The sequence below is a fragment of the Pezoporus flaviventris genome, unplaced genomic scaffold, assembly GCF_033815535.1.
Source record: "Pezoporus flaviventris isolate CSIRO_AGI_PZ_B2104156 unplaced genomic scaffold, CSIRO_AGI_Pfla_v1 ptg000071l, whole genome shotgun sequence".
NCBI classification, from domain to species: Eukaryota; Metazoa; Chordata; class Aves; order Psittaciformes; family Psittacidae; genus Pezoporus; species Pezoporus flaviventris.
In genome coordinates this window covers 248,112-275,892 of record NW_026892619.1, presented here as the reverse complement: position 1 = coordinate 275,892, position 27,781 = coordinate 248,112, and the positions used below count along the sequence as shown (strand labels likewise).

At 51.4% G+C, this 27,781-nt stretch overlaps 1 protein-coding gene across 1 annotated transcript; it reads left to right on the top strand.

Moving 5' to 3' along the window:
* The first annotated feature begins 6,884 nt into the window (after positions 1-6,884).
* LZTS1 (leucine zipper tumor suppressor 1) lies at positions 6,885-27,270 on the top strand. Its single transcript, XM_061472573.1, has 4 exons — positions 6,885-7,032; positions 21,505-21,992; positions 22,417-23,238; positions 24,485-27,270. The coding sequence occupies exons 2-4, from the start codon at positions 21,642-21,644 to the stop codon at positions 25,148-25,150; spliced, it is 1,839 nt and encodes a 612-aa protein (XP_061328557.1). The 5' UTR covers positions 6,885-7,032; positions 21,505-21,641; the 3' UTR covers positions 25,151-27,270.
* The last annotated feature ends 511 nt before the right edge of the window (positions 27,271-27,781 follow it).

The following is a 27,781-nucleotide window of genomic DNA, read 5'->3' as shown; positions in this document are numbered from 1 at the left end:
CTCTGCACACCTCCAGAACTGGCTGTATTTCAGGCCTGGAAGGATTTCATCAATATTTAAAATGTTTTCAGCACAGTATGTGTACGCTGTGTGCTACTTACACCAACACTGAAATACATAGGGCTAACTGTGTGGGTGCCACATCCCTCTGCAACCAAGCTGTCCCCAGCTGGGTTAATGATCACTCCTTTGCTCTGGCCACCAACAGTGAATTAATTTAAGCAGCTCCTTGGAGAAGTAGGCACATATATCTGCCAATGGAGAAGTCAGATCTCTGCAGATGTGAGCTGCTCAGTTATTCCCCATGGGAGATTCATCTGGCGAAAGAGATTTGAACACACAGCATGGGTGTTTATGACCCCCTCCTAAAGGCACCTTTTCCCTTCTCTGATTCCATCCCCTCGCACAGCCTGAGGACCAGGCTGCCTCATTCACCTCCCTCCCTGCACAGCAGGATCCCTAACTTCCAAAGGGAGAAGAAGCGTGAGTATCTACTGTCCTCCCCATGGGTGCAGCCCCCCATTATCAGCCCCTCATGCTGCCTTTTTGCTCCCTTCTTCTGGGAAGTCCTGAACACCTCCATCTCCCATGGCAAAGGGAGATGTGAGGGGACCACAGCCCTTGGTGGCTCCAGGGGATCCAGCTCCTTTCAAATCCCATTGCACAGCAGCTTTTTCCCAACAGCCCTGACAGCATCTTGGCCTGATCAGAGGGAAACTTTGCTCTGGAAGGGAGTGGAAGAGCCCCAAAAGCTTTGCTCTGAAAGGTGATGTAACCGTATTTCCCTCAAAGATCCAGGATGAATTATTTAGACCTGTAGTGCAGCAGCTCTGCTGAATTATTTAGGATTTGCTTTTGTAGGCCAATGAAGCAGAAGCAAACTGAAGTGAGCGGCACACTGAAGAGTCCCAAGAGAGAGCCAGGCCCTTTTCCTGTTCTTTTCTTGCTGGGAATCAGTAGAAAAGCAGCCTGGATGGTATTGGGGCAGAGTCCTGGGGGCCAGGGAGGCAGAGTCAGACAAACTGCTTTTTCTAGCAGGATATTTTTGCTGCCAAACTGGTTACTGGTATGTGCGCAGGGCTGGAAGATAATCATTGCATAAGGCTGAGTAATGCTGAGGAGGAGGGGAAGAACAGGAGGAAAAGGCTGCAAGAGGGAAAAGCTCTGCTCCTCTCTATGGGATGAGAATCCCACTTGAGTTCCAGGGTCAGAATGGCACAGGGGCTTGGGATATTTTGGCTTTGCAGCTGATTTCTGTTTCTGACCCAGGATGTTTCTGGCCCAGCTCCAGCAGTTTGGGATCACCTGCTCACTCTCCCCACCTTCACCCAGGAGATATCATCTATCAGCTCCTTCTGCAAATCACAGCAGGGTTTGGAGCACACAATACTCTAAAAGATAATTTATCTGAGGGTCTGTGCATGGTTTTGCCTTTTGTCTTCAATGCCCAAAGGAGCCAAATTTTCCAGCTTCTATTTCTGGCCCTGAGGACTAGAAACCAAATTTACTATCAGAGCTCATGTCATGAAACAATGCCAGGGTGATGCTTTAGAAGGATCTCTGATTGTATGAGATCTGGACAAGCAAGACTGTGGTGTGACAGGGATGTCCAGCTAACAGACACCCAGATTAGCATCACTGATCAATACCCAAAACTACATAGCAACTTATCCCTGTTTTGCAACTCCACCAGGCAGAGGAAGCTGCTTTGTTTAAAATATGAAAGCAAACTTTGCTCTGAGGCTCTGTGGACATAGCCTGGGCTTGCCTCTATTTTGCCATTGAGCAAAGGAAGAGGCCGAAGAGCTACCCAGGAGCTGAGATGTGCTCTTGTAATTGATTTTAATGGGAAAGGAGAGGATGAATCCCAGAAGTGGAAGAGGAAATTTCAGTCTGCTTATGTAAATTCAGATGTGATACACTTTTCCCGTGACCTTTTGGGGCTTTTTTTTGCTGCTAAACTGGCTGGGATTGAAACCAGGATTTGCTGGCCTCTTCTCAGGGCTCCAAGAAAGGGAGCTGAGAGCAAAGTCCAGTCTAAGTAGGCTTGAACTCACCAGGTGAAATTCTCCTGCTGGGAAAGCTATGTAGAGTTTATTTTTCATTACAGCTTTGTCTGGCTTTATTTTACCTAAAATTACAGAGCATGAAAGGAGAGAGCACAGAGACAAGTGTCACGTTGGTGCACGTCACCTTGCTTGCTCCTTGAACCCCATCAGGAAGGGATTAGCTGGATGGCTTCTCTCCTCCACCTCAACCAAAACATGAAAAATCCCCAGCCCTGTCTGCAAATTGCTTTCTGCGGCACAATGAGGACAATATCACAGGCACATCAGAGATATCAGCTGGTGGCTTGGCCACAGCGGGGCTCAGCTGCTGGATATGCACCACCCCCTGCATAACAGCCTTGCAGAGCTTAAAGTAAAGCCCACAGGAGACATCGGTAGCCACCACAAGCATCAGCCAAGATCCTTCTTGGCCTCATACATAAGCTCCTCTCTCACTATCTGGTAGATCACTACTGTAATACCATTGACAGGATGTCTAAGTGGCTTCTTTTTGATCCTGCAGCATCCCATGTCAATACACACATCCCTGCAGCTCCACCACAATGGTGCCAAGCAGGCTTATTGTCATTTGAAATCCACCCGCCTATCAAAAATGATCAAACACAAACTCTTCTCTGCTGCATTTCATCTCCAAATCCCCAGGCAGGGCTAAGCACAGGACTTCTCACAGTGTGAGCTTCCAGGGAGGGTGAACACACAGTGGGGATGTATTATGGTTTGCTCAGGAGCTGTTTTTTGAGAGGGATAAGGGATGATGCTCTCCAGCACTCAAAAATCCCAAGAGGATACCTCAGCCCTGACACCCTGAGTTCCCATTCTATCACCTATAGAAAGGCTAAGACATTGTGCAACCCCACAGCAGTGTTCCCACGTTCCAGCTTTCCCTGCTGCCACTTCCACACCACTTGAAATGGAAATACGCAGCCATGCAGCTTTGGGAAGCAAAGCAGGGCAAGTGCAGGCAGACCAGGGATGTCCCTTCCCCACACCACCAGCACTTCTCAACTTGGCTCCACATCTGGTGCACATTTTGCTGTTTAAAATTCATGTGCAAAATTAAAGGTACTATTTATTATGCTGGAATCCTCATCCTGTTTCTCTGGGTACCATCTGAGCCCTCCAAGCCTCTGAAACATTTTGTGGGTTCATTTCCTTTTCCCACACTTGCCTCATTCTTCCAATATTGCTTCATAGCTCTATAGGGGGAAAAGTCATTAAATACACCTACTTCTTGCTTTTATCACTGATCTTACTATCTTGTAATTCCCTTACAGACCCTTAAATTAGTATGAACTAAATTACATCCAATTTCACTGGATTTGTAAATAATCTGATAGTAAAACAGAAGAGGAAAAAATCCTGTCTTTGTCATTTCTGCTCACCCTTTATCCCCAAATATATGGGAAAAGGGGCTCTTATTCAATCCATATGCAAATCCACTTAGGGCTGTGTACAGGATGACTATGCTAAGTGATTAAGGAAGATGAGTATAGTGGAAGGGATCAGTGACTCCTGCATGGTCCCTGTGCTGCCAGAAGCATCTGGAGGTGCCAGACTCCAGGGAGATGGGCGAATGTTCCATACACTCTCTGCCCAGGTTTTCCTGCAAGGAAACAAGTCACTGGTGCTTCATCACCCGTTTGCAGTGTGGGTGCAGACTGAATTATTTCGAATCATATTCAGTTGGATTTTATTGGAAGAGTTTTTAATCTCACCATTAATGAAGGTGGGAGACAAGGGCATGTTTGCAGCAGGATCTTTCAGCAGGGCTCAGCTCCCAACACTGGGAGATCGCAACTACATGCCACGCTGCAGGACAGCCTTCCATGGGCAGGCAAGGGTTGGGAATTCATGCTGTGCTCAATAACTCAAATTTCCATGAGAGCCCTTTACTATTACTCTCCAGGGCTCCCTTGCCCTGGGAAAGCTTCTTCCAAATGAGGCAATACCACATTGTCAGACTCGTTTGCGCGGGTGAAGACACACCAGATGGGGCAAGTGGTGACATGAACGGGATGAATGAGCCGGAGAGGACAGGTTTCAGCACAGGAGGAGCTGACGGAGCGACACAGACTAGGGGACAGCAGCCCCCCTGCAGCCAGGCAGGGACAGCCAAGGGACACAGGAGGGCCACCCTATTCCCTGATGATGGCTGAACTCCTGAGCTTCCGGGCAAAATCTGCCCAAGGCAGGACAATTCTTGAAAAGCTACAGATAGAACCACGGCCCATCTGGTACAAATAACTTCTTGGTTTTGCTGCCTTATTTTGTTATGATTTACTACAGAAACAGGAAGCTCTGCATGGCCGAAATTTTTTTTTTTTTTTTGATGCCTTTTCCCTTTGAGTGAAATCCTGCTAAACCGTTCCTCACATGAAAACACATTGTTCTTCTCCTCCTCCTCCTCCTTCTTCTTCTCCTCCTCTTCTTCCTCCCTCTTCTTCTCCTCCCTCTTCTTCCTCTCTTCAATTTTTACATCCTAAAATAGCAATTTCCAGCTGACTGCTTTCAAGGCAGCAAGGCACTTGCAGGATTGTGGGAGCGTTCCTCAAATCAGCAGAGAAGCCAACTAAGCTGCCAGGAAACAATATTAAAAAAAGCAGGGGGGTGGATCTCGTCTGCCATAAATCAAAGCCCTGCAGTTTGTGCAGAGCTAAAACTGCACACTCTCCTGTGCTCCACCCTGGCAAAACTATTTCACTCAGTGTCAAATGCCCTGCTAGTGGGAGCTGAGGGCTGGGATTTGTGCTAGGATTTGGGAGGAAGGCAGCAGATCTGGCTGCTCCAGTTCACAGGAGCAAAGCAAACCTGGGTGCTGAGCCCCAGCCACCCTCCTTGAGTTTTGCCAAAGGCTGGCAATCATGGTGTGACCATCCACAGGACACGAGCACAATCCAGTGGGGACCTGCCGGATGCACAGAGCAGTGGTTTAGTCCCCTCTTGTTCCTGGAGGTCCTGCTCGACCTACCTGCATCTCCCTGTGCCACTGATGGGTTTCTTGTGTGCATGCTAATGCAGCACGCAGGATGGTTCCTTTGGGAAAGGAACAGCACAGCTCTCTTGATGCACAGCTAAATGCATGCTGTGATGTTCCAGCTCATGCTGAGGCTCCCATCTTCCCCAACCCTTCTCCATCTCAGTGCTGAGAGGGGCAGAAGCTGATGTGGGGATTGGGGATGGGATCTGGCTGCTCCCCAGCATGCAGAGGTGTGTGCTGGAGCGCAGGGAACCTCTTCACTGTGCACCTGACAGGGATGCAGCCACACTGCACAATGCATGGGGCAAGTCCAGGTGTGCTGCTAGCTGCCCAGTGAATTCTTGAGCACTGCGTCAGCTGTCAATGGCAAACAGGCCTGCTCAAAGCACACAGGCAGGAAACCTGTCTCTGTGTAGGAGCAAACTAATGACAAGGTGAGGAAGAAGGAGGCAAACAGACTTCTCCAGGGGCAGACTTACAGGGAGAGAAGGGATGTAGAAACATAACTGCACCTCCAAGATTGTTCCACCCTACCAGCGACTAGTGGGATGCACTGAATGCTGCTTGGTGCTTTGGAAGTCCCAGTGTGTGCGGATACCTGCTTATCACCTGCACCAGCACAATGGGCTTTACCTGTGAACAAGCCCAGCCTGCACAGGCTACAGAAATTAGTCCCATGGCCCTGGCTTGTGTTGCATCTGGAAGGTGATTTAGCAGAGATGCTCAGGGATTTTTCTTTACAGCATCCTTCCCCATATTCAGCACTAAAAGCAAGGCCAGGAGAGGTCACAGACCGCTCCCACCCTTGTCTGCACCTTGGCACAGCAATTCCCAGCCCCATGGGTGCTCCTCAGCTCACTCTGACCTGGCCCTACTGCTCTCTACCTGAAGAAAGGGCTGTCCAGAGAGCAAAACTCCTGCTGGGTTTGACACTGCTGGAGCTAGGATGGGAGCACCACTTGTGCTTAGGCTTCTGGGCTCAGCTATTCCCTGTCCTGCATTTATATGCCTCTGCTAATGACAGCTGTTGCCCCTGCACCCCAAGTAGCTGAAGCAGCTCTGCAGGTACTTTACCTCAGTTTCCCCATCTGCACTTAGGATGGCTTTGGCCATGGCCTCAGCAATTTGGTTCCCTGTGGCCAGGGAACCTTCTGGGAGGACTAGATGTGGCATTAGCTAGACACACCTGGGCCCATCCCAAACTGGGGAAAGGGACTTCTGACAAAGGGCCTGCAGGTACAGGCCAAGGGGAATGGCTTTAACCTGCCAGAGGGGAGACAGAGATGAGCTCTTAGACAGAAGCTCTTCCCTGTGAGGGTGCTGAGGTGCTGGCACAGGGTGCCCAGAGAAGCTGTGGCTGCCCCATCCCTGGCAGTGTTCAAGGCCAGGTTGGACACAGGGGTTTGGAACAAGCTGCTCCAGTGGAAGGGGTCCCTGCCCGTGGCAGGGGTTGGAGCTGGAGGAGCTTTAAGGTCCCTTTCAACCTAGGCTAGTCTATGATTCCAAGGTTCTATGATATTGGAGACTTGGATTCACGTCCCTGCTCCAAATCAAGCCAAACAGGAACTTCAGCCCAGGCCTTTTCCGGCCGGGTGAGCTTCGTGGCTGATGGCTGCTTTCCCCGGGCTCTCTCCTCTTTTCCCGAAGTGCTTTCCAAGGCGCTGGCACGATCCCAGCGCCGGGTAGGAGCGGCGGTACCGGTGCGCCAGACGCCTCGGGCCCCTTCGCACGGTCCCCAGCCCTGCACCGTCCCACTGGTCCCCGGCGGGGCTGCAGCCATCCCGGGGTACACGGGCGGAGCCGGGACACCCCGCGGGCCGGGACACAAAGGCCGGGGGCTGCGGCGGGGCGGGCGTGGGGCTCCAGGCTCCTCCTCCGCCGCGCCGGGGATGCCGCTGCCGGGCGGGCATCGGGAACCACGCGGAGCGCCGCGCCGCCGCGGAGAGGAGGAGGAGGAGGAGGAGGAAGCAGCAGCAGACACCCGAGGTGGGAGAAGCCCCGCGGCTGCGGACGGAGGGGATGCGGGAAATGGGGGGGATCAGCCCCGGGAGTCCGTCCTCGGGGCAGAGAGGGGGGACGGGACTGCGCTGCGCGGCCGGGATCCCCAGCCTGCGACGGCAGCGCGTCGGTTTGGGGTTAAACGCGCTCCGGTTTAACCCTAAATCCCGGGTTGGGATGCTCAGTACGGCACCGGCCCGACGCCGCGGTGTCAGGGTGCGGGGATTGGGCATAACGTATCACAGATGGCCGGAACAGAGGAGCGCATCCCTCTGCCAGGTCGGAGCCTCCTGCGGCTCCCACGGGGCTCAGCTCCGGCTCTTCACTTTCCTCGGAAGTCTGGAAAACAACTTTCCAAGACAAGGAGAAAATTTTGCCTGTTCGGCAGCTTGCTTCAGGCTGCTGTGGTTACACAGCCCCCAGACTCTCTGGGAAGAGAAAGAGCAAGCAGATGCCTTTGGTTTGTTGTCTTCAGATTGAGCCACCCTCGGGAGAAGGGACTGCCTGCCCACCGTGGAAATTGTTATTTGCTGGTGGCTCCTGTGTGCGTGGGGTAGAAGGGACAATGGGGGGTGGAAGAGAGTTTGCAAGCGCAGAGGCTGGGGCTTGCCTGGGCATCAGACATTTCTGGGTGCAAATACTGGTATCTGGATGTGGGTTTCGCTGCGTGTTAGTGCACGGCCAGGTATGGCTGGAAGAGGTTTAGCCATACTTTGGGTGCCTGCAGTCATGGCCAGGGAGGCCTGTCAAGGCTTTCCTTGGAGTGCATGGCCAGGAGGTCACTGCTGACCAGAGGAACACGGGTGCTCTGGTCCTGGAAAGCCAAGAATTAACCTCTGCCTTTAGGAGCAGTGCTGGAGGGGGCTGAGGCAGTAGCGTCTGGGCTGTTCTCACTCTGCTGACAATCGATGCCAGATCCACACAGCCTGGCAGCTGCCAGTTCGTGGAAATGAGCATGGAGCCAGGGCCCAAGCTCACTGCCCGATGCTCCCTTCTGTGCTCAGCCAGCTGAGCCACAGGTTCAGGTTTCCCAGTGGTGTGGCAGGAGAGTTCCACACGCAGAGGTTCTCAGGACTGTGGGAGAGCCCTGACAGCTCCCTTTAGACCCTCCAGCACCACTGTGCCCACATAAACTCAGCTGCAGTGGTGGTACCGCAGCATCCCTGCCACAAAACCCTTTCTCCCCAGGGAGCTTGCATTTGGTTTCCTGTTTCCTGTCCCCTTTTGCTAACACCCCCCCGGCCCCTTCCAGCAGTGCCAGACCCCAGACACCCCTCAGCCATGGCTACCCCAGCAGAGCTGCACTGAGGAGGGGTTTCTCCCTTTCTCTCCTGTGTTCATAAGTGAGCTGAGGCCTGTGACCTCATTACATGTGCGACTGTGCTCACCACAGAGGGACCTGTTTTCCCAAGCAGGCTTGCGTTTCCACAGTGACTGTGGTTGTCCAAATTCCTCCTGAGAGCTTGTTTTCCTCACAAGATATGTGGAACATGAGAGGAAGGAAAGGAGAGGAAGGAGGAAAATAGTCCTTGTTAGTCTCCACTTTCTGTCTTCCTGATACCATCACTCCAGGCACCAATGAACTTCCCTTTGAAATCATTGCTTGGCCCCAGACTCCCACACCAGCCATGCACTGTCACACACCATCTCCAGAGACCCTCTGCAGCACATCAACCTACTCAGCTCACGCCTATACCCATAGCCAGGCTTTTCTAAGGCTCTGTAGACACCACCCCCTGTCCCTCTCCGTTAGCCATTCTGCAGCATCACCTGTACAATTAATCAAAAGGGCCATTAATCAGTGGGACAAAGAACTAAGTACAAGATCAGCTGTGGGGGCAATTAATGGCAGCTGCAAAAGCACACTCGGGAGCACAATTGCTTGCTACAGGAGATTCTCTTGACTCCCTGCTAGGCCTCTAGCCACAGCCCTGTGGCTCACACATGCTTGAGGGGCAGCTCCCACACCCTCAGAGCCCCTGGCTGCTCTGGTGTCCCTCCTGCTCCCTGCTGACCCCCTCCTTTTGGCACCACAGGGTGCTAAATTGGTTTTGAGTCATTGTTTTCCACCCACCCCTTAGTCACTTCTTCCTTCCAGGCAGCACTGTGGAGTGGTGGGAGGCAAATGAATGAGAAATTCAGGCAGGAAAATGAGATTTCAGAAGAATCCAGCTCTGCTGTGAGCCACCGAGACAGGCATTGAGACTTCCAGGGCAGGTTTCCTGACTGAGAGTGCATGGAACAGACCCTCACCCCAGGCTTGGGCAGAGGAACCACAGCACTGGAGAAGGGGGGAAGTCAAGCTCTTGTAGGTGCTCCATGGCAGAGCAGGACCAGGCAGAGACAGGGATGCATTCCCAGCGAACTGCTGCTCTCCCATTCCGTGCCTCTTGCAGCTCTGGCTCTGACGATATCCCTTGCCCTAAATCACAATTTTTCTCCCTCTTTGAAAGCCTCTGTTTTGCTGTGGGCAGGTACAGTCATGCTCAGCACAAGCTTAGGTGAGGCATCTGCGGCATGCAGAGGTGGGCAGCCGCAGAGCAGCCCCTCTTGGTGTGATCCAGGTGGGGGCTGGATCACATACCTGCTTTCCTTGAGACCATTCAAAATCCTGTCCCCATCTCCAACAGCAGTGAGCTCCAGGTTCACTCACTGGGACTCTCAGTCACTCACAGACATCCCAGCAGAGCTGAGAGCCTGCAGTGCAAGGTGCTGCGTGGACAAGTGCGAAAAGATAGTATCACTGCAGCCATTACAGGAAACTGGTGCTATAATTGCTTCTCAAACAACACAGGCTGGCAGAGACAGGACTGTGTCCATGTACTACTTGAGAACGGAGCTACACAACCTGCCCATGCCCTGCACCATAAGGAGCTAGTTCTTAATCCTCCAGTACTTAGAAAAAGCTTAGCACTGATGGGAAACCCGGAGGTTTTTTTTTTTTCCCCTCGTCTCTCTAACCACTGACTTGCATAGGTGGTTATAAATATTTCTCTTGAGATGTCTTAAAAATCCCTCCCCTCTCCCCCTCCAGTTTATTTGATGTTACGTGTTTACCATCTGCCCTTGGGTTTGATGTCGTGGGTTTTCCAGACCTGCACAGAAAGCTTCCCTGTGGAAGGGGCAAGATACAGAGAAGAGGCATGGAGCACTCATGGAGAGCAGTAGTGAAGGCGCGCTGCAGGACCTAAGTGGATTGTTGCCATTAGAGATTAGTTAAAAATAGCAGGAAATGTACAAAGATTTGGCACAAAGAATCAGAATCATAGAATAGGGTTGGAAAGGACCTTAAGATCATCCAGTTCCAACCCCCCTGCCATGGGCAGGGCCACCTCACACTAAACCATATCACCCAAGGCTCTGTCCAGCCCAGCCTTGAACACTGCCGGGGATGGAGCATTCACAGCTTCCTTGGGCAACCCATTTCAGTGCCTCACCACCCTCACAGTAAGGAGCTTCCTCCTTATATCCAATCTAAACTTCCCCTGTTTAAGTTTTAACCCATTACCCCTTGTCCTGTCATTACAGTCCCTAATGAAGAGTCCCTCCCCAGCATCCCTATAAGCCCCCCTTCAGATACTGGAAGGCTGCTATGAGGTCTCCATGCAGCCTTCTCTTCTCCGGGCTGAACAGCCCCAACTTTCTCAGCCTGTCTTCATACAGGAGGTGCTCCAGCCCCTGATCATCCTCGTGGCCCTTCTCTGGACTTGTTCCAACAGTTCCATGTCCTTTTTATGTTGACACCAGAACTGCACACAATACTCCAAGAGAGGTCTCACAAGAGCAGAGGGGTAGGATCACGTCCTTCGACCTGCTGGTCACGGTTCTTTTGATGCAGCCCAGGATACAGTTGGCTTGAGTTTCCAAATATGATGGACAGTGGTTTAGCAGCTTCATTTGCCAGCTCCTTCAGGACTCGTGGATGGATTTCATCAGGTCCCATGGAACTGTGCACATTCAGATTCTTAAGATGGTCTCAAACCTGATCCTCTCCTGCAGTGGGCCCAAGGTCTTAATTCTGGCAGTCCCTGCATCTGCCTTCCAAGACTTGGGTGGTGTGGTCTCAGCATTTGCCAGTAAAAACTGACGCAGAGAAGTCATTAAGAACCTCAGCCTTCTCCAAATCCTGTGTAGCCAGTTCTCCTGATAGGTTCCGGAGGGGGCCTACGTTGTCCTTAGTCTATTATTCACTACGTACCTATAGAATCCCTTCCTGTTATCTTTCACAACCCTAGCCAAGTTTAATTCTAACTGGGCATTAGCTTTCCTTACCTGGTCCCTAGTTTCCTGGACAACATCCCTGTATTCTTCCCAAGCCACTTGTCCTTGCTTCCACCTTTTATAAGCCTCTTCTTTCCCTCTAAGTTTCCTCTGCAGCTCCTTATCCATCCATGGAGGTCTCCTGGCCCTCCTGCCGCACTTCCTGCTAGTTAGGACGCAACACTCCTGAGCTTGTAGCAGGTGATCCTTGAATATCAACCAAGTCTTGCCCCCCCGCCCCTGCCCTCTAGGGCTGTATCCCATTGGTCACAGTCTTTCCCACACAGATTGTTTGCTACCATTGGGGTTTCGTGCTTGCTCACTTAAAAGCTCCCAAATGAGCAGGAAAGCTTGATAAATTGTTTCTAGGAAGTCCTGAATGTGCACACAGGGCCACTACTTGGTTTGGAGAGCAGAATCTGGGGGAAAGGGACATCCTGTTGCACAAGCAGAGCTACGATCTCTCCAGAGCTGCAGGAGCAAATGCCAACCTTGCATTGCTTTGCAACCAGGTCCTTTCAAGAGCAGCATTCTGGTTCAGACCTTCCTCCTCCTCACACACATAAGTTTTTCTCCTGAGCTAAAAGATCTCCATTTGTCTCAGCAGCGTAAGGCCTTTGTGAAAGCTGGCTCCTTCCAGCAGACGGTAGCAAGTTTTATTCATTGTTTAAAAAGCCTCATCTCTTGAGCCTCTGATTTTTGGAGCACGGAGCATCTCTTCCCATGGGACACTGGCAGCGCACAGGTCTGAGAGCCAGACAAGCTGCAGCTCTGCACTTACCTCCCTCTTGCTGAAAGAGTAAAAGCCTGCCAAAGGTCTCTCTTCTTGACATTGTGCAGTGACACACAGCTGTTTGCCACGAGTGGTATTTTAGATATTAGGAACAGATCTTCACTATAATTGTGGTAAGACACTGGCACAGGGTGCCCAGAGAAGCTGTGGCTGCCCCATCCCTGGCAGTGTTCAAGGCCAGGTTGGACACAGGGGCTTGGAGCACCCTGCTCCAGTGGAAGGGGTCCCTGCCCGTGGCAGGGGTTGGAATTGGATGAGCTTTAAGCTCCCTTCCAACTTAAACCATTACATGATCCTATGTTCATTGAGGTTTCCTAGATGCAGAAGGGGTGAATCTGGCCACTAGTCCTATTGCCTAAGCAAAGATAACCTCAGAGGGACCCTCAGATAAAATCTCAGATTCTATCTCAGATTGCAAGTTGGAAGGAATGTTTAGGTATTTTATTGCCTTGGAGCAAGACATCAGCCAGAACTGTCTTAACAGACATGCTCCCATGAAATGCAAGTGCCTGTGTTTATTATCTTTTAAAACACTAAATGACATCTCTGTGAGCCAGTTACGGATGTTCTCCTTTAAAGGTTAGTTGAATATTCCTTGCAACTTTGATGTACATTTCTTTTTGGAGAGAACTGCTCTATTTGGCAGTCAGGCATTAAAGGGGTGGTTTTCACAATGGGCCAAATTTGAAAAGGAAAAAAAGAGGAGGAGGAAAATAGGAATCAAAAATTGGATTTGCCTTTTGGTTTTTTCTTCTGTGGCTGCTGCACTGAAGCCTGATTGAGGAGAGCAGGGACAGGGACATGTAACACGCTGGAAAGCAAGAGAGGGAGTTGAAGGATGAGAAGACAGCAGCAGCACAGCAGATGCTTTTCACAGCAAGGGCTGAGATTAGCTTCTGATCAGCATGCAGGAGTTGCCTTTTCTCAGCTCCCCCTTGGCTGAACATCATGCAGGGTATAAAAATACCCAGCATTTAGACAAACCACAGCATAACTGGTATCAAACAATGAAAGGCAGCACATAAATAATGCACATCTTACTTGTGGAGCTCAGATGTTATGAAGCCAAGCATAGACTTGACATGGAGAAGTTGAGTTTACTGGAAGATCTTCAGGTCCTACCTCAGAGAAATTCTTTCTCTGATATTTGCAGCCTTACTGCTAAGGACTGAGATTGAGGGTTTTCAGCTGCTGCCAGGGTCACTTATTTCCTCTCATGTTTCTTGGGGAAGCAGCTAAATCTTCCCACTGCAGCAGGCCTATGACTTCAGGAGTATGTCTCAAGAGAACCAGCCCTAGCTCAGCCTTTGGCTGCTCATGTCCTCAGCTGCCTGGCCAGCACCAAGAGCAAGGGAGAGCAAACGGTGGGTCCATGCACTGTGGCAGTGCTGATGTTGCACATGAACCCAACAAGGCTGAGAGAGAAGCAGCACAGATTTGTTTTATGATCCCCAGATATAACAAGGAGGTGCCAAAAGGCTAGAGGAGGTGAAGGACCCAGCAAAGCCTCTTAAGCACTTTATAGAGCAGCCATGGCCAGCAGGAGCATGGGAGGGAATGGTGCTGTGCTCCTGGCTGCTTCTCAACCACTTGGGAGAGGAGGAGAGAAAATAAAAGGCAAGAAGATTGCAAATAGAACCTTGTCTCTATGGCAGCCTTCAGCTCCACTTCTAAATTTTCCCTGTGCGTGAAAAGGATGCTTCTCCCATGTGCTGTTGTGGGGGTTTTGAAGCTTTATCCTAAAGAAAGGGCTTTAGTCCAGGTATTTCCTGGAGGTTGGTGAGGGACTGGCTTGTAGAAGAAACCCTTGATGCTTCCATCTTGTCATAATCTGGAAAGAAATGGGCTTACTGTCACTTGTTGCTGTTTTATTCATAAGTAGGGAGACAGAAGAACACACATGCAAAGCTTGCGGAAGCGGAAAGCTGAGAGAAAAGGTATTTCGGGCTCATCTCAAGTTACATGAAGCTATCTTTAGGTGGATAGGCAAACCCTTTCCATCAATTAGACCCTGGAGAAAGCACATGAGGGGCGTATAGGACACCAAACCTCACCAGTCTGGCTCGTAACACGGGCTACAGCTATGACAATTGGACCTTGCAGCATCAGTACTGCACAGGCAGGGATAGAAGGGCAACACCTTCCCAACCATGCTCAGAAGCACCTGAAAGATGCACAGAGCTCCTGAGCAGCCTAATCCAAGCCAGTACCTTGCAACTAGCTTTTTTGGATGCCCACCCCACCCCAGACCCTGTCAGATTGTGTTTTACAGGGTTGGAAATAGATGCATGAGAAGGGGCCTCGCAGATCCCAACTGAAAGCCATGCTCAGCTGTCACCCACCCCAGCACCAGCTGCAAGCTCCAGACAATTCCCAAAATAACTAACCCGCGGTAGGGATGTGAGGGCCCCATCACACTCCTCTGAGGGAAGGAATGGTTGGTTTTCACCTGCCAGCCTCACAGGGATGGAAGAGTATGGATAGTACCTTCTGCAATGTCTTTGATGGGAATAGGAGTCCCCTCACCCGCATCCCCAGGACACAAAACCCCATCCCCAAAACTTGCCTTGTTAACAGAGGGGTCCTGCAAGCAGCTGATGGAGACCAGGGGCTGCTGGTGGCCTGGGTGCTGTGATACAGCAGGGCTGCCCTGACTGTTCCCCATGGACCAATGGTATCTGTCCGGGAAGGTTGTGAAATCAGAATCCCAGACTGGTTTGGTTTGAAGGGACCTTAAAGCTCCTCCAGCTCCAGCCCCTACCACGGGCAGGGACCCCTTCCACTGGAGCAGGGTGCTCCAAGCCCCTGTGCCCAACCTGGCCTTGAGCACTGCCAGGGATGGGGCAGCCACAGCTTCTCTGGGCACCCTGTGCCAGTGCCTCAGCACCCTCACAGGGAAGAGCTTCTGCCTAAGAGCTCAGCTCAGTCTCCCCTCTGGCAGGTTATAGCCATTCCCCCTTGTCCAGTCACTACAGGCCCTTCTCCAAAACCCCTCTCCAGATCTCTTGTGGCCCCTGGTAGATATTGTTATAAGGTCTCCCCTGAGCCTTCTCTTCACCAGTTTGGAGGTGGTGCCCATTCCCCGGTGCTGGCATCACCATTCCGGGGTGCCTGCCACAGCCCCAGGACTCTGCAGACCTGCAAAAGACAAAAGCAGTGAGTAGAGCACTTCTGAGTTTCCAGTTAGCAGGGCTTTAATTGCAGTATTAGTCCCTCATTAGCAGGAAAAGACAGATGCTGTTAGGAATTAAGTAAACTGAAAAGATCTGCTTCTCCACCCCAGGAATATTTAACTATGTCTCACACAAGCATCACCTCTGTACCAGGAGCATGACTGATGTGACTTGTGTGGGTGCTGTGCTTGGCTGCTGAATCACCGCTGAGCTCCAAAATCTGTGTGAAGTGAGGCTTCTGGGGATGAAGCTGTTGGGGTGAAGCTATGAGGAGCTCTGGGTGGAACAGGTTGGGTTTCTTCGCAGTGAAGGTTCAGAACTGGAGACTCCTGGAGTTGCATTTAACCTAGAACAGAGTGAGAAAGTGTTTGGGCTCTGGGATGAGCAGAGAACTGGGGATGTCATGGGTAGGACCAAGGGTTACTTGCAGAAATATGTGGCATCAGGATCATAAAGAAGAGTTCTAGACCAAACTAAAGTGGTAATAACTGGAGGATGAGGCTCCTGGAGCAGTGCTGGGATATTCCCACAATGCCCTGCTGCTGCTGTGCTTGCATCTGGCAAGGGCAGGACACTGTATGGGGCCAGCTCCTCCTGGGAATAGCTTTCCCTGAGGTACAGCGACAGTGGGAGGTATGCTGGGACTGTCTCAAGCCCAACTCTTGCTAATGCTTTTAGGATTTGCTTTCATATGAAGCTAATTAATACAAACTGCAGCTGTGCTGGGGCTTTTCAGCATCCTATCACTGGATCATCTAGTGACCTTCTGAGCCCAAGGATCAATTATGCTGCCCCAGCGCTCTCCCAACAGGTCACTTTGCTCCTCCTGACTTTCCTGTGGGCTGCCAGGGCAACCATCAGCTTTTCCTGGGAGTACTGCTGTTGCTGAGGCTGCAGCTTTTCAGCCCCCAGCAATAAGGTTCATTCTAATTCCCTCTCAGGCTCAGGAGACAGGAAGAATAATGCATCACTTTTTCTAGCCCACACATTTGCTGGTGCTATTAGTTTGTGCTCAGGCTAACTGTCCAGTAAGCATTTGCAGGAGAAAAAGCACAAGGCTCTGTAGAAACACAGACATTGGAAGTCATGGGACTTTACTAACTTACATCAATTTGCTGTGGTTGAGCAATTGCCCCTGAGCAGGAACAGGAGTCTCTCCCTGCTCAGCTGGGGCTCTGGCACAGGAAAACACTGCTGTCTCTCCACATAGGGACCAGACAGCATGGAATCAGGCACCACACAGCAGGTGTTGAGCTGACATCCTCTATAAAGCTCACTCTGACAATATGATTCATTGTTAATTTGAGAAATTCCTCTTCTAGTACTGGCTTCCCCAAACATAGCTCAAGCCAAGTCACTTCAGTGCTGCTAGATCATCACACACATGATTTTGCCCTGCTCTCCTATTAAAGCCACTCACTGACTCATGCCTGGTCACAATTGGTGCCTTGTTTGCTTAATGGACGGAGGAGAGATGTACAGAGCTCCTTCAAAGCTCTTTCCAAAGCTAATGCTTAATTCAGTGTTGATTTTTAGATTTCCCAGTGTGGCTGGCAGGAAGAAGGCTGGGTGGAGTTTGGAGCGACCTGGTTTTAGTGGAAGATGTCCCTGCCTGTGGCAGGGGTTTGGAACTGGATGAGCTTTAAGGTCCTTTCCAAACCAAACCATTCTAGGATTCTATGATAAGTGACCTTGACCTGAGCCACCCTCCTTGCAGGAACTGGATGCAAAGAGGCAGTGCTCTGTGCTGCTGATGGACTTCCAAATGGCTGCAGATTGCTTTTGGTTGCTTTTTTCCCTGTAGAGCCATTGCACCACCTCCAGGGCCTGCAGCAGGATGACCAGTCATAGCAAAAGAGCACAAATGGCTGCCAGGGGACACTGGCAGAGACATGGCACAGTCTCCTACTGCTGCGCTGGCATGAAGCCCACTCAACCGCCTGCCAAAGCCAGGCAGAAAGCCTGCTGGATCCTCTAACAAGCACCAGGCAGTGGGTGCGAATTCTCTTAGTGTTCATTGAAATAACATTAAGTGTGATGGACTCCTGGACTATTAGAGTAGATGTAACTGAGGCTGGTTATTCTTCATCTGGAGTGTCCCCCTCCACTAATGACAAATCAGGACAGAACACATGGTGTGCTTTATGAATCCGGTACTCAATTCATTCCCTGCCTCCAATCAAAATGATTCCAATGAATGTCAGTGAATGAGTGGGGGACAATGAATTAGAGTGAATGAAAGGCTTGTAACGGGGCCCTTTGCCGGCACTAAGCCACAATTGAACACCACAAGGACGGCATCTGCCTGGGCGGGTGTTTTAATTCATACCCATTAGCACCATTAGGGGGAAGATTACAGGGTGGGGGCAAGGTCGGCTCTGCTGATGTGGCTTTCCAAGCCCTATTGATGCCAGTTCTTTGGAGATCGAAATGAGTAGATTTCAGGGAGCTTGGCTCCAGCTGGGCACGGGAAGAATAAGTCTGAGCAGGGACAGGCAGATGCTCGTGCAGTCGGACGTGGGTCAGTCTCAGCAGCCTGGTGTTCGGTAGTGTCTGGGGGCCTTGAAATCAGAACCCAGCTTTGGCTGCAGATTCCAAATCCAGCTTACTGGAATTGCTGCGCTCACAAGTTTTGGATTAAGCCATTCTCTTCATTAAAACATGTCAGATGCTTCAAGTAGTAGGTGGATGGCTTTTTTTACCATGGAAATGACCATATTTTAACCTGGGGCCACATTCTTGGTGTCTCAAAGACTCAAATTACCAAGGAAAAGGGCACATTACCTGGCAGTGATTGAGGGAAAGAGGAAGGAGGCTGCTCCTGGATCCAGGCTCTTGGCATCTGCTACTGCTTCTGTATTATCTGTACCTCTCCCAACAAACACCAAAATGTGTGGGTGCATCTGCACGGAAATTATGAATAATGATTCAAGAGGGAAAAAAGAGTAGGTGAGAGAGTGCAGGGGAGAAGGAAGCTTTCACAGAGGAGAGAAGAACAGGATCAGCAGGGAGGGAGTAATAATGCGAAGCCAGGAAGGAAAAGAAGGCTTTTATAAGGTGACCTGTCTGGGGAAGGCAGAGAGAAAGTTACTGGCTGTGAAAACAGGGAGGAGGGAAAGGCTTCAAAGAAACAGTGCAGCAAAGGAGATAAGATTAAATTCCCACAGCCCATTCAGAAAGGAGGTGATGGGGAGAGTCGCACTCCTGTGTGCGATCCCAGGGTAGGCATAACTGCAATGACTGTGAGATGCCATTCATTTTTCCCTCTCTGTTTCTGCAAAAGCAAGAGTGGGTGCATCCATGTGTTCACCCCTGATCCCACAGGTTTAGCCCACACTGCCTGGGTGTTTATTTGGGGTCTGTCCCATGGGTGACCACTGCCAGACCCCCACTAACCACTCCACCTCAATGGGTTTTGTTAGCAGTCCCACAAAGGTTCATGGAGCACAGGCAGTGCCCCTCGGCACAGCGTCTCCCCAGTAATCCAACTGAGGGGCTAGGGCTGTCCCTAGAACCCCCTCCCCACCACAGTGCCAAAAAGAGTTTTAAAGGGCTCATGCACTGGAGGCAGCAGGGCAAGAGGGAAAAGCTCATGCCTTTTCTGGCTTTCTGTCCTCATTAATTGGTGAGTGACAAGGCAAATTGCATTCAAAGTAATCACACTGAGCACAGGGCTAAATATGTGGGGCTGTAGCATCTGGGTTCAGCTGCAGAGACAGGCTGCTACAGTGGCATCATCATCACACACCATCAGCCACACACAGACCTCATGGACATGCACAGTTCCAGCCCCAACACACCATTCCTGGGGCATTTTCAGACCCTGCACTCTCAGTATTGCTTACATATTTATCCTTTTTTTTCCAACCCCCTTCATACATGCAGTATGTTCAATCTAACTGAACTGTGACTGTTGCCAAGCATGCAGAACCTCTTAAAATGCATACAAACATCTAAATATATATGTGTATACGCAACTAGTTTTTGTGTGTCTCAGCAAACCAGTCTGGTTCCCTGCACAGTCACAGTCACTAGATTTGACACAGGGGAAGACACAAGCATGTGCCCCAGAGGCTGAACAAGGAAGAGGGACAAGACCTTTTGGAGGTGCCCTGGAGCTGGAGCAGAAGCCTGTACCCTCTGCTCCCTTGCTGCACTCCAAGCTGTGCTGTCTCCAGAGCTTTCCTCTTTCTGCTAATGCTGTGCATGGATACCAACTCCACAGCTTTCCAAGTACTCATTTTTAAATCAAAAGAGGGAAGGAGAAGAAAAAGACATGCCCAACCCTCTCAGGGATGTGTAGGAGGGCTGGGATTGATTGAAACACCTACTGCCAAAAGCCTGGAAAGTCCTACCATTCCCTCCCCATGTTTCTCCTATCTTCTGCAGGAAAGCAAAACCCAAGGGTGCATCTATCCAAAGGAACTGATGCTCTGGCCATGGGGACAGTGAGCCCGACATCCCAGAGCACCAGGGCTATGCACTCTGCAAAATGCTGTGCTTTAAGGCATCAAACCTCCCTGACACCTTGGCCATAGGTGCACATAAATACAGCAGCTGTTTCCCCCTCTACTTGCACATGTTGAATGCTGTCTCTGGGATGCTGTCACTATAGCTGGCAGCTTTCCTGCTGTGCAACTGCCTTTCCTCTTGTGCAGGCTCACACACACCAGCATGGTGTTGGAACATGTGCTGGCAGAGCCACCTCCTGTGCCAATTATCCTGTTCCCTGCAGCAATTCCTTCCCCTTCCATTATTCCTCCATTATGCCTCTTACACAGTAAAAATGAATGAAGCCAAAGTCATTGATAATTTTTAGCATATCAGCATCCAGGCACCAGTTCACACCTCAGTTCTTACTTACTTCTCTTAATCCCCCCAAAATGGAGTTAGGGATTAAAGAGGATATTCTGTCTTTCTGGGACTTTCCTTTGACACTTAATCAACCTGGATCCTCAGAACACAGACAAAAAGGAAAAAAATAAAGCTGAGGGATAAGCACAGTTTGTGTTACCCTGTTCGGGATGCAGAGGAGCTTGCACCAGAGCATAAGGCAGGACATGAAGAATGGGAAAAGCATAGGAGCAACTCTCTAGACCATGAGGATGAGGCAGTGAGGATGCCCTGGCACATTGTGCCTGCACCTCTTCTACCACTCAACCCTCTCCCAAATGCTAGGGGACATTTTACCCCCTGGATGCCTGTTTGGCTGATGGGAACCCACCATGGGCAGCTCTGGAGAAGAGCTGGACCTTGCATTACTGTCACCACTGAAAGCAGGAGCTTTGAGCTCTTTTCCATGCAGAAACATTTCCTCTGTCATCATCCTGTGCAAACAGGATTTAGCTCATTTTGATTATGCTCTAACTTCTGCCTACAAGCAGCATTTTCCTGGTCTCCTGATCCTTTAATTATCTAGATGGAAGGTGCATCTCCATTATAGCTCTGACACAGGGAGCCAAGCATCCAAAGGCCACTAGGAGCTGGGGCTTTATGTTTTTTTTTGCCATAGCAAAGGGAATTAATGCATAGCTCTGCATACCTCTGAACTGTGTTCACAATACTCAGCACGCACATAACGCCTCTCATCTTAAGTGCTGCACAGACATTAAGTGTAATTAAGCCTCACAGCAGCCCTTTTCAGGTAGATTAAGAGGAGCACTAAAAATTGGAGAGAAATTAGGGAGCCACAGGCTGATGCAGGAGAGGCTGTGACTGCAGCTTACAGTCCCGAGCATGGCTGTCAGGAGATGGGATACATCTGGCATGGAGTAAGCAGGAAGCATGTGTGCTCATAGAAATGACTGCCTATCAGGCACCTAAAAATCACTACAAATCCCTTTTCCTCCTCTCATTTTCAGGGGCTCCTGTGTCTCCCAACCCTCCTGGCCTCATCCGGGTGCACTGTACCCAGGAGCTCCTGATGAGCTCAGGCACCAGGCAGGATGTACCCATCCAACTGGGAACTGTGCAATGGCAGGTGCCAGCCAGCCTGGGGGACACAGACTGTGGGAGGCTCCTGCAGACATCCACAGGCACAAAAGAAAGCCCTGTTCTTCTCTGTCTGCCATCCTCCTTTACACAGGGCTTCTGCAGAGGGATGGGGAATAGCTGCCCTGGGCTGGCAGTGGGGTACCACCATCAGAAGTCACTGATGCCCAGCTCACAGGCACAGCATCATGCCCACCTCCCAGGCCTCTTTTCCTCACCCTGCTCCTCTCTTTGCCTCCTCAGGCTTGCAGCTTCCTAGCACAGTGAGGTCTTTGCTATGATTGCAGCAGCTGCTGTCTGTACTCGCTGCCCGGAGCCCTCGTGCCACGGTTCTTCTGGGCTCTGCTCCCCCTGCCGCATGCCCCCTGCCTGGGAGCAGCATGGGCAGTGTCAGTAGCCTCATCTCTGGCCACAGCTTCCACAGCAAGCACTGCCGAGCCTCCCAGTACAAGCTCCGCAAGTCATCCCACTTGAAGAAGCTCAACAGGTACTCAGACGGGTTGCTCCGCTTTGGCTTCTCCCAAGATTCCAGCCACAAATCCAGCTCCAAAAGCAGCAAGAATGAGGACTTCTTTTACATCAAGGTCAGCCAGAAATCTCATGGCTCCCACCGAGCAGACTATACCTCGCTTGCTGGCGTGGAGCTGGGCAGCCAAGCCGGGACCAGTGCTATGGACTTTGGGACACCCACACCGCAGAAGCTGATGCCCTTTCCTAGTCAGCTGGAAGTGGTTAGTAGGGGAGATGGCATCCCAGAATCAGGGGGTATCCCACTGGACCACATCTGCCCTCCAAGTGGGTGCAGGCCCCACTGCAGGGCTGTTCTGGTCCAGGAGAAGGCTCAGAGAAAGTTTGTGCTGAAGAAGCGGGATGAGAGGGGCAGCAGGGAGGTGCTGGAGGCACTCTGCCACCTTCTTCTTTCAGGAATTCGGATCAACAATATGATCTGTATCCTTTAATTTCCAAATGTGCCATTTGCTTCCCAACAGGCTATTTTAGCCATCAGCATCCTCTTGAGCTTTTGGTCCCTGATGGAGACCTGAGCCATCCCAGCCATGGGGGTCTTGTCCTTGGGGACAGAGGGATAGGGAGGTGGTGGTGGTGTTGATGTGGTGCTGGTCCATGCTGATGTCTCTTCTTTTCTCTTCTCCCCAGGGTGCAGAGAAGCCAACTGCAAGACCGACTGCCTTCAAGCCGGTGCTGCCCCGGTCCGGCGCCATCCTCCAGTCATCCACAGAGAATGGGGGTCACCTCTCCCAGCAGCTGCAGCCCCCTGACAAAGCCAAGGAGCAGGAGCTGAAGCCAGTGCTGTGCTCAGGGGGTCTGTCTGACTCCGGGAGGAATTCCATGTCCAGCCTCCCCACCCACAGCACCAGCAGCAGCTACCAGCTTGATCCCCTCGTCACACCAATGGGACCCATCAGCCGCTTTGGGGGCTCAGCCCACAACATCTTGCAGTGTGCCATCATCCAGGACAGCAACATGATGAGCCTCAAGGCCATGTCCTTCTCAGATGGAGGCAACAAGATCCTTAACCCTGGGAAAGCCGCCCCCAACCACGCTGCCGAGAAGACCACTTGTATCCGTTCGCCCATCTCCATGGATGAGTCCACCATCCAGGAGCTGGAGCAGAAGCTTCTAGAGAGGGAAGAGGAGCTGCAGGAGCTTCAGTCAAGCTTTGAGGAGAAGGAATTCAGCTCCTGCCAGGCTTATGAAGAGAAGCAGCGGCACTGCAAGGAAGAGATGGAGGGCCTCAAGCAGAAATGCAATAGCAAGCTCAAGCAAACCTTGCAGAAAACCCAGCGGACACAGCAGGTCTTTCATCTCCAGGTGTTTCAGCTGCAGCAGGAAAAGCAGCAGCTCCGGGAGGAGCTGGAGAAACTCATGAAAGAGCAAAACCTGCTGGAGACCAAGCTGAGATCCTATGAGAAGGAGAAGACCAGCTTTGCCCCGGCACTGGAAGAGACCCAGTGGGAGGTGAGTGGCACCGAGTGGCATCTTGGGTTTCCAATGCCCAAAGCAAAGCATGTGCCTGGAAGGAGATAGCTCCAGCACCAGTAATACACCACACAGCTCTTCTCCGTGTCCATACCTGCACCCAGCTCAGACCACAGAGGGCCTGAGAGGAGCAGATGGTGCACTCACTAAGGCCAGGCTGTAGGAGATATTAAATCCAAGGAAAGCCCTCGCCTGTCACGTGGAGGCTCTGTAAACAGTGATTGAGTGACTCAGTGCCCCTCTGAACTCCTCAGCACTTCACATCCTATAAGGAAACAACTGCTGCATAAAAAACCCCAGTCACTAAAACAACTTTGGCTATTTGCCCCAAAGGATTAGTAAAGCTGCCTTCCCACCTGTAAATAGGAACTACTTGGACTTGCAGGGCCATTTATTAGAGAGCAGTAAAGCCTTCCACTCTCTGCTTAAGCTTATTTTTCCCACTGATTTGGCTCACTGAACAAAGACCATTAAACTGCTGAAAATTCAGATGTGAGCCTGTGAGCCTGAACAACACACACCAATGTCATTTCACTACAGCTGTTTTCACTATAGTTTACTATAACTGTTGCCTAGAATGCTTCAAAAAGCATGGTGCTCAGCTTCACCCCCTCACATGCAAGGATTTCTCTTATCACTTTCAATATTTCTAGTTTATTTTCATTTCAAGCCACCTTTCCAGGCTGTTCTCAGATCCTCCCTAAATTGGAGCTGCAGTGTCCCACCAAACCCCCAAAAGCTGTCCCCAGGAGGACCTGTACCAGCAACGCTTTAGGCTCCAGTGGGATTTATGTGCTTTCCTCCCAGCTGCAGTTTTGAGGGGTGCCGTTGAGTGTCTGCTTGTGAAACGAGCTCAGCCAGTTTAACTGACCATGTGAGCAGTGGTTTCAGCAAACATGTTGGACAGGATATGGAGACTTGAGCATTTCCTCAACACCCTCCATCTCCACACCTCAACTGAGGGTGTCAGCTCCTTAAATCTTCACCAGCAGCCTTGTGTGTCAGCTGGGGTGTTGATGCATGGAGAGCATGGGGTCCCCTCCAGCTCCCAAAGAGCCCAGGGCATTGCTCCCAGTGCTGGGGCATCTCCCTGGGTGGAATTTCACAGCCAGGGTCTCCACATGCTGTTCCAGCTGTGCCCAGCATGGGTTGCATGGGGTACCATGGGTGCTGTGGGCTTTCTCTGACATGCAGCCCTAACTTGGTGCTGCATTCCTCCCATTAGGTGTGCCAGAAGTCAGGGGAGATCTCTCTCCTGAAGCAGCAGCTGAAGGAATCCCAGACAGAGCTCAACAGCAAGACCACTGAGATCCTCAGCCTAAAGGCTCAGCTGAAGGAGATAAGGTTGAAGATGGAAGTGCTGGAAATGAAGACCCAGGACCTGGAGAGCTCCCTGCACACCAAGGCCATGGAGCTGGAGGTGTGTGAGAACGAGCTCCAGCGCAAGAAGAACGAGTCTGAGCTGCTGAGGGAGAAGGTGAACTTGCTGGAGCAGGAGATCGTGGACCTGCGGACGGAGCTAGCCATCCTCAAGGAGCAGCTGAGTGAAGCCCGGGAGGTGGCCAGGCCCTGCCCCATGATGGACAATGCTCAAGCCCTGCAGGGAGAGGTGGAGAGACTGAGAGCAGAGCTGAAGGCTGAGCAGGACAACAATGAGCAGATGACTTCCAGCTTCCAGCATGAGCGGCAGACATGGAAGGAGGAGAAGGAGAAAGTGATTCACTACCAGAAGCAGCTGCAGCAGAGCTACCTGCACATGTACAAGAGGAACCAGAATATGGAGAAGATGCTGCAGCAGCTTGCCACAGGGGAAGATGGCAGGGAACCTGTTGAGCTGGACATACCTGGCACAGATGTCCCCTATGAGGATATCATTGCCACCGAGATCTGAGCCAGGTCTGCCTTCTCCTCCATGCAGCTCGGGGTGGGCATCTCTCTCAGGCAAGAAGCACTGCCCCGCACCTTGTACAGTTCAGATGAGCCATGTATTTATTAGCAGAGCTGGTGGCCTGGCCAGCTCACAGCCCTCCCTGTGTTGCACCACAGCCTGTCATGTTAGAGGTGAACAAGCAACTCGTGCCAATGGTGACGTGCCAGCAGCTCCTCCTTGCTCCCACCTCAGCAGTGTTCCTTCTGCCCCCTTGTTGGGCTGAGAAGCTGGCAAGGGAGGTAGTCAGGGAACAGGACTTTAGCGAATAATCTCCTGTCAGGTATCAAGATGATGCAAAACTCGCAGGGGACGTTCTGCTCCAGGCTTGGAGGGATCCTGGGACACCACAGCCCTTCTCATGGTCTTCAAGAGGAATCAGATCTGGCACATTTCCAGCTGTAGCCTGGAGGAAGCATTGTGCTGCTGTTACACCTCCTTATCCTTCCTCCGGTCGGTGCCAATCCCCAGGGATCCTGTGGTACCGAGGAGCCACTTCCAGCCACCAGCACAGGCTGCACATCCACTTCTCCCATCCTTTGGCCTCTGTAGTGCCTCAGGAAGGACCCTACACACACACACACACCCCACCTTACTACAACCAACAGTGCCCCATCAAAAGTCACTTTCACCAACAAGCACAGCCCACCCATCCTATCCCCTAGCCACAGCTGCACTGGCACATCCCTCCTCCTTGCACCTGCACAGCCATGGTGAGCCCAGTGCTCCCCAGTCTGATGGACAAGGACTCCGTGTCCCTTTTTCCATCTGCCAGATGGGCAACTGGATTCAAGAATTAACAGGAATTTGCAAGCCACAGTCCAACTGAAGGAATTGAAGGGGAAATCAGTTGTGTTTGCCCCATGTGCTCTCACATGCTCGCTGGCAAGCGTCCCTCCCAGGAGTGCCAGCTGCCTTTTCTCCTCCTGTGCCCTTACAGCCACAGGATCCCATCATCTGGACCTGGTTGAAAAACCCCAAACCAACCACTGTCATTTTGTTTTCTAGCCTCTCTCAAAATATCCTGCTGCCAGCAAGCAGATAACAAGGCTCCACTGCACGTCACCAGTGGTGACTCTCCTGTCCCACCACAGCTCAGTAGGAATCAGCCAGCATCCAGCTTGCCTGGATGGAGGTCTTCAGCCAGGACCACTTTTGTGCTAATGCAATGTTTTTTTTTCCTCCATTATGTTTTTTAACCCACTAGCGAGCTGGGCACCAGCCTGAGAAGCCCCATCCCAGGGTTGCCAGGGGGAATCTTGCACAATCCCATGACATAGATTCAGCCAAGGGCTTTAAGCTGTGCACAAGCAGAATTCAGCATCCCTCACACCGTTCCAGCCAGCCTGTAACAGCAACACAGAAACCAGTCTGTGCCTTCCACAAATGCCCCTAAGTACCCCCTATTTGCACTGCCCTGGGGCATCCCAACTGGCACAAAGCAAATCCTTAGCCATGGTCCCATGGAAAAAAGCCAATTTCAAATCCCAGTTCCAGCACTGTGGCTGTAGGTTGGAACCACACTGGGTCTGCCACCCTTCTCCCAGACCTGCTGAAGGATGCTTTGGAGAGCTGGACGATGGTGGTTAAAGGGTGGCACCCAGCTCCACTCTGGCTCCTCTCCCTCTTGAGAGGCCAGAAGGGATTTTCTGCATTATCCAAGCCATAGTCCTCCACTGACAGCTTCACAAGAAAGGACCAGGAGCTTGCCAGTGCCAAACACATGGAGTGTCAAGGAGAGTGGACTGCCTGCCCTGTCCCAGCAATGCCCACAACTACCTGCCCCATCCTGGTTCCTGCTCCTGCTGGCCTCCGTGCCACTATCCCAGGTCCGCATCACCCCGTCCCTGTCTCCTCCCCAGCCCTTTGTCCTTCCCCAGCCCCTGCTCTATGGTGTAACCACCCAAGGCCTCGCAGTGCTGCCTTTGCACAACGCTGTGTGTGACCTTCTGCATTGCAGGTCTGTCACTCCCGGTGCCTGTACATACTTTTCTCCGGGGTTTTTTTGGATGTTCTTTCTGGCAACCAAGGTGTATTACTGGTAATTTTATGTTTTTATTTATAAGTAAATTTTGTAAAATGTATTTAACCTCTCGGTGCCTGGCTTGGTGGCATCAGAAGAGGGCCTCCCCGGGGAGCAGCAATGCGGGAGGGTGCTTCACTATGCCCTTCTCCAGGTCTGCCTCTCTGGTGAGGGCTTTTGGGTATACTGGAGCACAGCTGACAAAGTGTGAACGTCCAGCCCCTCAGCCCCTCCTCCAGGAGAGAAAGATGATGCTGGACATCACCTACACATGGTGAGCTCCGCAGTGGTGCCACCAACATGGCAATCTACCCTCATTTTGTCACCAAAAACTCCATCTGCATACTGGCCATGGCAGAGGGTTGGAACTGATGAGCTTTATGGTTCCTTCCAGTCCGACTCATTCCGAGATTCTGTGTCCTACACTCGGGCTCTAGGACCCAGCAGGGCAGCGTCGGAGGGCATTGGACCCGATTGAAATCTGAGACCTGACAGCCCGAGGTTTTCAATCTGCTAGGGCTTGCAATTTGCTAAATTCGGAGCCCGCTGCCTCTGGGGCACCTAAAAGGTGA